At 36.8% G+C, this 11,071-nt stretch overlaps 1 protein-coding gene across 1 annotated transcript; it reads left to right on the top strand.

Moving 5' to 3' along the window:
- The first annotated feature begins 532 nt into the window (after window positions 1-532).
- zbtb32 (zinc finger and BTB domain containing 32) lies at window positions 533-10,760 on the top strand. Its single transcript, XM_004541557.4, has 5 exons — window positions 533-619; window positions 3,520-4,571; window positions 5,516-5,619; window positions 7,213-7,377; window positions 9,509-10,760. Exons 2-5 carry the CDS (start codon window positions 3,550-3,552, stop codon window positions 9,736-9,738), a joined length of 1,521 nt encoding a protein of 506 aa, XP_004541614.3. The 5' UTR covers window positions 533-619; window positions 3,520-3,549; the 3' UTR covers window positions 9,739-10,760.
- Window positions 10,761-11,071: the final 311 nt, after the last annotated feature.

Here is an 11,071-nt window from a genome sequence, read left to right as displayed (position 1 = left end):
TTCAGAGCGCAGCTTTTAGTAAAGCTCGGCCCTACATATCAGTACCACTGGGCTTTGGTCTGTATGTTTCCTGTCACAGATGACTGTCTTTGAAGTGGTTTTTGTCTCAGCAGAGAACAGTCTATTAATGTAGTGACCAGCAAATGAAGTAGGAGGAGAGGAAATCATGTACAACATGTACAGGTGTGCAACATTACCATTCAACCACTGTCCTCATTTTTCTCTCTCATTTTCAAAAAGGTTTTCATTGTTAATTTGGTTTGGTTTGTGTTTTGTATTCGACAACAATAGCTGTATGACACTTATACAAGAAGTAGAAATTATTCCTTATCAAAACTTCCTCCGTGGTTTGAGCAAAGCAAAATTTAACAAAGTACTGGTTTAGTTAACAGAAAGTCCCCATCTTTAATCACAAAAGGCAAGCCTTTTAGCACTGTAATCAGAGCACCAATCAGAGAGAGTTAACATGAAGAGGAGGGACTGAAGAGACAAAAGAGGAAACCACCCTGCCCCACAGTATAACCTGTGCCCTGACAGACATGTCACTTTAGAAGTCGCTTCACAGTCATGATGCGAGGTAGCTCATCGTTCGCCTTGGAGAATATTCACTAAACATCTGGTAAGTGCCTCATTCATGCAGCTTGTTGCTTCTTAGATTTCCAACACTTGAAACCACAAGAAGATGCACCTCAACATTTCTCATCTTTGCTCTTTTTAACTGTCTAATCTTTGATCTACTGTAAACACAACTTAGCACTGTGCTACTGATATGTTACCCGTTGAGGGTTTTATCAATTGGGTGTCAACTCTAGTGCTTTACGTGTGAGCTCTGGAAGGGTTTACTTTAACTACTTCTCTTGTCAAATGTGTAAGGCTTTACATTGACATTGATTATACTTTTACTAAAAGGAGATCAAACACCTGCTAACTATGGCACAACTCAGGTCTACATTGATCCGAGCAGCTGCAGTGGGAACAATATATTATACCAGGCAGTTTATGACAAATAAACAGTTAGATTAAGACAAATAGATTTAAACCAGGTAAGCGTGAACTTTGGGCACAGCATAAAATAACATTTATAGGCCAGCAGCTTCCAGGAGAGCACCTCTATATGCACTACAGTGAACAATCATAAATTATACAGTACTATTGGAATTACATAAATGTCACCAGAAAGTCAGCACAGTATTTGAAAACACATTATAATCACAGTTAAAATGAAAGTGCATGAATTGGCACATAATGCACTCTGAAAGACATCAATAATCCTGAAAGGCCTTTGCAAGTAAGACAAGAGCATCAATATACAGATGAAAGATTTGTTTATGACACATTTCTTTTCACATCTCACCAAAATCTCCTTGGATTTAAAATAATGTTAATTAAAAAATTTTTTTTAATGATTATAAATACATTATGTAATGTTAGTGTGTCCTTGCTCTGTTAGTCAGAGCAAGGACTAATAGACTCAAACACAGCTGTTATCCAACTGCAATAACACATCTGAATACTACAAAAAAATGTCCATCACGCCACTCTTGTGTTAATCTATGCACGGTCTGAAGCATGTGTGTGGGAATGTATGTGAATGTTTTACTGTTATATCTTATTAGTATTTTAAGTATTCTATCTATTTTATTTATTGAATTTTATTGTTTTATTTATATTTTGATATTGCTAGGGATGATGCAATGATCGGGGACCATTCTTAATTTCGTTGTTCTCATGACAATGACAATAAAGTTTCTGATTCTGATTCTGATTCTGATCCACATGCTTAATTATATTGTCGTCACGACTGTGACAACTAATACGATAATGTTTTAATAATGACATTGGTATTTTATTATCATTATTGGCGCTGTTTTAACGTAAATGCAGGTCACTTAAAATGACTATGTGGAAAATGACGAAAATTGTACTCCAGAAATTTTAATTGTTCTGAAAAGAAAGTTACTTTATATGTAGCTTTGCAAAATCAAAGCATTATATGCGCGTATACTTAATATATCTTTATATTTGAAGCCGTAAATGCCATACTAGGAAATACGGGTCAACGCACTTTATATTCATCTATGCGGACGATACCCGTCACTAAACTGACATAAGCTTGATTTGCACACTGAATTCCCTACGTGCTTTCGACACTGTTTATGTAGAATTAAACATTTAATAATTGTCTTGACTTTAAAAAAACAAAAAACAAAACCGATAAATGCATGCTCAAATGAAAACTCAAGTACACAGAAGCACTAAGTAACTTTGTACTTTCGATAATGGCCTTGCGCCACTGTCACTTTCACTCTCACTGCTCCATGCTGTACCACTTACACCTACATATGAGACACAGCCAAATAATTGACAAATATAAAAACTAAAAATAATTTGAAATTAATTAAAGCAAGCTAAAACGCTTTTAAAAGGCTTTAAAGGATTAAATCGCTCATGTAAACTATTTTCGTGAATTTTTACGCAAGACAAAAGATTTTGATTGGTGCATCATTTATGCACATATTTTTTTTAAATTCCAGTAATGAGACAACTAAATGTCATTTTGTTTCACATTTACTTTTCATTTACAGTCACCATCGAGGTACGGGTATGGGTTTGCAATTGCGCAAAAAAAGACAACAAAAAAACCTTCTGAAATAGCTCACAGTACTTGTGACCTCTGCTTCAGAAACCGACCGCACACTGTATAATCATAAAGGTTCATTATAGACTTCAGACGGTGTGAAGATGACAAACTTTCAGGCATCCGGTAGTTTTAGCGTACAGCCACAGCCTCTTCATCCATGTATTCTCAATATTAATGTTAAATTCCAAAAAAATACTTACATATTTACATATTCCACCCCTGCAATATCTTGCATCTGATGTTTACTGTACTCAAATATGGTCTTATTGTTGTTGATGTTCAAACTTTTTACTCATGTTTACGCGTGTACAGTCATTAGTCATGGTTTCATATACTGTTAGGGCTTTGTGGCTTTAGAGTGTGTATGTGAACTCTGAATATCAAAGCTTTCACATAAGAGTACATTTCCACACAGCAGCCAGGCATTCAAGCATGATAACAGACACAGTAGTGATTGAGGAAAGTTTTCTTGCAAATATGACTCTACAAAAAGATACAGGATTTTTTTAAAGAATACTTTTAAAAAACTGTTTTGAAAAGTCCCTGAAAATGAAATTGAGTTACACCGGTTCTTTGTAATTACACAAATAATAAATATCTTTGTAATAATCATGTTGGGTACATTCTGCCCCCTCAGCTTTCACTATAGGTAATGCTCTTTGGAAAGGGTGGAAAAAAACAGTGCAAACCACAGAGAAGTATATCTGTTAATCACAAGCCAATCTGTGCTGCTGTTTTTCAACCTGATTTTCCAACATACAATTTAGCATTTCTGGAAATGTCACATAGCAATGTGGCAAATAGATGGAACAAACTTTCAGATAGAGTGGGCATAATCTGATGGGATATCTCTTTTGGTTTTGGTTTTCTCTTCTCAGACTTTTGATTATACATCTACACCTTCAGACATGATCAGAATCAACAACACCCAATACTTCCACTTCCTGGAGCAGGCAGATGCCTTACGCCGCTCAGGGTCACTCTGTGATGCTATAATTTCAGTAAAGAGTCAAACTTTCAGGGCTCATCGTCTAGTACTAGCCTGTGCTAGCAGAACTTTAGCACAGCAGCTAGCCCGCGGAGACATAGACAGCCCTGTATGCTGCACTCTAGAGTATTTTTCACCTCACACCTTCCAGCAAGTTCTGGATTTCACCTACACGCAAGCTCTTGAGGTCTCTGTGGATGATCTGCAACTACTGTTGAAAGCTGCACAACTGCTGGAGATGCAGCCACTGGAGGATCAGTGCAGGAAGCAGCTGGACACTCTTGACTGCAGAGCAGAAAAGCAGGAAAAAAGAGACAAAACCACTGATGTCAAAGTAGAAAAGGAGACTCCAGAGGGACAAGATCAACATTCAAACGCAAGTCCATTTAATGAGGATAAACTGCTTATGAGGTCCTTCCCTGGGAATGAGGCAGGCACTGCCATGGAAAACCTTTCACCCTCTACTCCTACTAAGACCCACAGCAGTCCATCACCCCCAAGAAAGAAGGCCAAACTGTCCCCTATTTCAGAGCCAATTCACAGCAGAAACAGTGCTGTTGCCAAGCCTGCTAGTAGCAATTCCTCTTTCTCTTATCCATGGACTTTCTCTACAAACATGTGGGACTCTGTGAGCACCTTGCGGCGAATAGCAGAAAACTATCCAAGCTTACTTGCAGCTCACCCTCTTCAGTCACCCAACCAGTCCTCTATACCCTACCCATACTCTCTCTCCAGTCCCCAAATGTTCCCCCTACTAAGTTCTCATTTTCAAACCCCAGGTCAGAACCCCATAATGGGCTACTCAGGCTTCCACCCCCGCTATGCACAAAACATTTACACTGGTCCAACTCGAATGGGAAACATAATCAAACAGAGCCTTTTAAAAAGAAAAAGATCTAGCCAGAAAGCATTTCCTGGGACTGTTCAACCTGGTGAACCAAGGTAAGACACAGTTCGGACATGATTTTGGAAACTTGGTTGTTTTTTTTTCTAGTCATTATCTCCAAATTTTTCCTCTAATAGAGTAATTTAGAATCCCCCGATTTGCTCAATTTTTCCTTTGTGACAGCTACCACACCTGACTCACTGCTTTTTGGGTAGATATGTGTTAACAAGCCTCCTGCATTTTCCAGCTACATCAGTTTCACCTGTTAACCCTTCCTTGCCAGTCCAGGTCTGTGAAATTCATTTTTGAGAAGTTATCATCCTAGCTTACACTGCGCAAAAGGGCTAAAAAAGATATATATATATATATATATATATATATATATATATATATATATATATATATATATATATATATATAAATATATATATATATTTATATATATATATATATATATATATATATATATAGTAAGTTTCATTTATCATCAAAGTAATAACCCACTTCACCTTGTTTTGTTTTTATGTGATAATTTAGCGTATACACATTGCGCACTGTTCCTCACAGCAAAACCAAATAGAACATAACGGGGAGCCCCCTAAATTTCTCCCCTCCTTTGCAAATTCGAGAGTTTCCACACACTGAAATCTTCCTTTACTGTTTAGTCTGGTCTACCTCTTTTCAGTCTTTTCTTTAGCATTGAGCATGTACTAAACATATAAGTATATTGTGGTTGAAATTTGAGAGGAAGGAAGTTTTAAGTGTCTAAGGGACGTAATTTGTGATAACACGTAAAGCAGTAAAACGTATGCAGACTGACTTTTTTCCATGTGCCATTTTGAAGGTGTGCCTTAGAAGTCGGCACACAGAAACCTTTTTTTATATATATATATATATTTGTGGTTTGTGACTTTGGGAGACAAATGAAGGTTTACATTTTAAATTAAAGGTATAATTAGTACATTTGTTTTTTTGCAACTGTTAATTTGTGTGTCCTCAGTTACCCCGAAGTGTCCAAAACCAGCAAAGACAGAGGTCAAGACTGCCAACATTGCAGTCTACGCAATGATCCGGTGCTGCGGGAGTCAGTCTCCACACAGTTAGGTAATGATATGAGAAACACAAAACACACACTTTCAATAATCAAAACACGCTGAAGCTACATTATTATTGTAAAAGTGATCATCCTGTGTAAAAATGATAATTTTAACAAGATAAAAGTAAAAAGTTATTTTCATGACCCCTAACCTCTGCAGACTCCAGCTGTGTAGCAACGCAATGGAAAGTGATAAAAAGAGTTGTGGTTTTTGAAAGCAGGGTGCAGCAGGAGCAGTAGTGTGGTTACTAGATACAGCTAGATACATGCAGTACAGTATGTACTGCATCGCAACAGTGGTTTGTCCCATGCCAAAAAAGTCAAACATATTGATTTATTATGTCGTTCTAATATTCATTTCATCCACACAAAAATGAGTTACACCATCTGTGCGTTTGCATGTTTGTGTGGGTGAGTGTGTGCACATGAAAGTGTACAATCAGCCTGATAAATATTTTATCAGATGTTGAATATCTTTGCTCAATGGAACATTATAATCATGCTTAAACAGATTAGGCAATGGTAAAACTGTCTTACCAGCAGTTGCATCTTAAATAAAATTCAGAGTTTTCTTGCTGCTGCATAGAGTAAGGATAACAGTAAAACAATCTTTATTAGCATTATTATTTTGTAAAAGTCAACCGAGAAACACCCATATTATTTCTAGATCTTTACAAAACAGACGTGTTCAAACCTTATATGAGGTTAGGTATTTTTTAGCAAGAAGTGATATATTGGACAGGAAATGCACTAATGACAACAGGTCTCAGTAGCTTGTGTTTAGAGTGGTAAGTGTTCGATTGTTGTGGTTTATTCTTTCAATTTCCCCTACTACAGTACACCCCCTTCTCCTTTCAGCATCCTGTCTAAAACTATGAGGCCCATGTTTTTACTTGATAGACCCTAAAAAATATAAGGTAGTGTAAAGCTTCAGTGGTGCTACCTTAACCTCAAAAATCACACCTTTATAATTTTTAGAGGTGATATGCGTGCATAGTGACAGGAAGGTAAGCTTGTACCAACTGAATTTATTGTCTCGCAACAGGATGCTTAACAAAAATAGACGTGCCTTAGAAATGCAAGTGAAATGCTGTATGTCTAATGCTGTGCGACTAAAATCGGTTTTTAAAGGTCTGGCAAAAACTGTGGTTATTTATTTTGAAACAGCTGGTTGAGTTAGCAAGTCAGAGCAAGAGACTCTGCGAGCATGACTACTAACATCAGCTAAGGCGGGATTATCACTAACAGTTATCTGACAGTTATTTATCAAGAAATCGATTAACACACAATTTTGCAGAGCCAGCTGTGAACCCGTTAGATCTTCTCTTTTTTGCAAGATACAAACATGCCAGCATTAATCAAATTGTTTTCAAAATTATTTTCAGATACATTTCCTGGTTATCCACTACCTGATTGTTCAGCGTCGCAGCTCTACTATAGATTCAGCCACATTTATGCAATATCTTGTTGTTGTGTAGTTCCATTCCAGCAAGCAATGCAAGCAGCTTCTATCTGACAACATACAACTTACAACAGAAAAGGTCACCACAATATTCGCACCAAGATCTGTTTTTTATATTAAAATCTGATTGTTTTCAAAGGCAAAACCTGCACAGGATGTCGGTTCTGCGGACGAGGAGACGTTACACCGCATGAATCAGAGACCAGAGGAGACCACAGAGGAGAAAAACCCTATCAGTGCCAACATTGCCCTAAGAAGTTTAGTCTGAAACATCAGCTGGACACACACCACCGAGTACACACTGGTAAGCGCATCTCTTCAACAGCAGTGCATCAGCGTATCAGATTATTTACTTTTTTTTCAAAGATAGCTGTGAGAATTTTCGACTTATAGTGCAGCAAAGAATCCTCTGGCTTGACACTGATGGAAAATGATTACCCACAGCAATGACTAATAATTTAGAAAAAAAAAAAGAAATTAAATAAAATCTATAAACATAGGTCACAAGTGTTAACCTAGTTACAAAATGACGTCTGATAAATCTGCCCAGTATGTATTTACCAACTCTGACTTTGAAAAGCATGTTTAAAAATAACAACAGCAACAAAGGTCTAACGTTGTTTTAGTCAGTGGGACTTGGAAAATCATATCAGAGACAAGGCATGGCAGGCTACAGCCAAATTAAGGAATTTATGAATAACTGTCACAGTTATACCATTTTTAAGTATCCTCATTATAATAACTAAGAAGTTTTTGTGTTTTTCAGTACATTTAAAAAGTGTCTGCACTTTTTAAATGTACAACCGGGCCCATGTGCATTACTGCAGAACATCTTCGGTAGTAGAGAGTTTTCCACTCATTCTAATACTATGAAGTTAACCTTGCAGAATATGAAACTTGCAGACTTGAAACTTGCACGCAACAGAGAACCTAGTCAACAAAGGGCATCATGTCTGTATTTAACTGCAAAGCAATTCTATACATTGAGAAAATACTAAATAGTAAAGAAAATACATTTCCAAAACACTCCTTAAAGCTTTATTATTAAGATTACTTTGGAGACACTGACATTAGAAATATTCACCATGATGAATGTCTAGCATTTGCTCTGCATATTGGGTTTTTGGGAGTGTAGGATTCAGAAGCTTAAAGCAAAAGAAGAGAATTTAAAAATGATTTGCACTGATGGAAAGGACATGAGCTAATTTGCTTAAGTTGAGGTCTGTTTAGCTACAGAAATGGTAATGAACATGAGTCGGTCTTTCAGATAGGCCAGTGTGTTCTAGGATAGATCTGCTTCATAATAACATCTTTTAAGAGCAATTTTGATGTCTCACAAATCAACGAGTATCTGAAAGACTGAAAGAAGACACTAAAAAGAAATTCCCGGGTATATTACTTCATAAATAAGTCACTTCTTTTTCAGGCGTTCACATACTTAGATGTTTAAAAGCTCTTTGGAAAGGATTTTGTTTTAAACTTTTAACACTACCTGTTAAACCAGTAGACTTTTTTAATAAGCACAGATTTTGTCAGCACATTTTATTAATATGAAAATGTAAGTTTTTTTTCTCAGAATGACTAAGCTGATATTTATCTATTTCATTTTGTGTTGCTTTGACCTACAATCAAATAGAAAAACCGACTTAGTGGAAAGCAGATGCAAGTGGTGCAAAGCTGGATGATTTGCATAAAAGTGCCCCAGTTTACTCTACTCATGTTTACTCATTTAAGAAGTGTGTCTGTTGAGAGCGAAAGAAAAATTGACCCAATAAACAGTTTTAGGATTTGACTAAATATTAAACATTGCATGTATACCAGAATTTATGCCAATCAGTAAATTTATATGTGCAACCAGAATAGAACCAATTCAGTATTCAAATTGTGAGATGTGTTCTCACGATCTATAGTACAGACAGTCTCTTGGTCATGGCATTTAATAGTGATCAGGGGGGAAATTTTTTTTTTACAGAAAATGATAATGGCACAGTAAAATTGACCTTTGACCTTACAGATATAAAATGTAATTTTACCCTAACAGACATTTGTACAAAATATTTTATTTATCTGATGAATTCTTCAAGTAGGGCTAAAATAGGTACTTTGAGAGTTCACCGTGTGAAACTGACTTTGACAATCAAATTCATCAGTGCGTTCTTGATAACAAGTGAATGTTTGTGCAAATTATGAAGAAGGAAAAAAAATCCCTTGAGGCTTTCAAGGTCGTATGTAGCCTACATAAATACAGACAACCCAAAAAAACATAACCCCACATACTACATCTACTGGCACAGAGGCCCGTGCTAAATAGATCGTAAAACGCTGAAAATAAATATGTTTTAAACACCCTTTCTCAAGTGAGCGCTCCTCTCTTCCACCTCCTTTCTCTTCCTTCCTGTGCCCCCTACCCTGCTCTTTCTTCTCTCTGCTTCAAGGCGAAAAACCATTCGAGTGTCGCCTCTGTGGTCAACGTTCACGGGACTACTCGGCCATGATCAAGCACCTGCGGACTCACGGCGGGGCCGCACCGTACCAGTGCACAGTGTGCCTGGAGTTCTGCAGCAGCCTGGTCGCCATGCAAAGACACATCAAGAGCCACGCAGTGCAAGACTTCCCCCCTGACTGGAGCATCAACAGCACCTACCTGTATATCTCCCACATCTGAGCCACGCCTCACAATCCAACTGCCTCCATCGACGCGAAGTTCTCAAGAGTGTAGCTGTAATGTGCCCCTCTCAGCTATAATCATTACATAGCCTACACACAGCTAAGCATCAATTATATTTCTAAAGATAAAATTTAAAAAAAAAAGTATGTATGGTAATGTTTGAGAAATCTAGAGGGCCATTAAACACTTACCCCTAAGTGAAATGCAAGATTACAAACTGGAGTGTAGCAATAACTTGTATACAAACTGCAACTGTTCTGTATTCGCCGTCAAAACTACAGATCAGATCAATACAGCACTAATTTCCAGTGATATGTCAGAAAAAGATATTGAAAGTGTTTACCATGCATTAAAGCCACATCAACAGCTTATCCTCATCGAATGACGCAGGCATCTTCTCTCCGACTTTCATTATCACTTGACTGTTGTATACCGTAATCTTTGTGTGTCTGACTTAGGTTTACAGCACCCTCTTGAGGAGAACCACAGTAACATTATGACAAATTTCAACTGAAATATGCAACATAGTGTCCACATCTATCTTATTCTGGACAGAAAGAAAGGCGATTTCTCCAGAAACAATTAAGATGAGTTTAAGCTGTAGCAGTACTGGTGAGAGAACTGGCAGCAAAAATGTTAATATACAAAAAACAGTTTAAAGGAGGCTAAAATTTAGCAAAGATGACACCTGTCCTCTCATTAATAATGACTAGTTAGCTTATATCATCAGTATTATCACAGAGCTTTTGCATCTATCCCAAGCTTGATAGTGAGAATAGTTGAGCGCTTTCTTTTCTTTATTTGGACGTGCTGTAGTAAAAGTCACTCAGAGGTAGGCCTGCCAACTTAAATACCTCCATAAAAGCTCCATACAAGGTTCAGGATTGAAATTATTACATACATATTATGTATGTTTGCACACTGCTTCCTGGAATGAGCTTTCAGTGAAACTCTTGGGTCTGTTTCCATCAAAATGTATTTGTTGATTTGTACAGCATTATCCTAAATGTGTATTAGCTGTGAAATAAATAAATAAACATTATTCATCTTTCACTCTAATTTTTTTTCATACAGATGTTGATGTAAATACACATAGATATAAACATAAAATGCAAAGTGCAAAATCTTTACATTAATTACACATAGCAAGTATCCTTATTTTTCACCTTATTTTTTAAAAATACATAAATACATATGTTGACGTAAATACACATAGATATGAAGAAAAAAGGCAAAGTGCATATATATATATATATATATGTGTGTGTGTGTGTGTGTGTGTGTATATATATACACGTGTGAGTGAGAGTGTACATAGCTTTGAAGTCAC

The sequence above is a fragment of the Maylandia zebra genome, linkage group LG11 (genome assembly GCF_041146795.1).
Source record: "Maylandia zebra isolate NMK-2024a linkage group LG11, Mzebra_GT3a, whole genome shotgun sequence".
NCBI lineage: Eukaryota > Metazoa > Chordata > Actinopteri > Cichliformes > Cichlidae > Maylandia > Maylandia zebra.
This window is presented reverse-complemented; position numbering and strand designations above follow the sequence as displayed.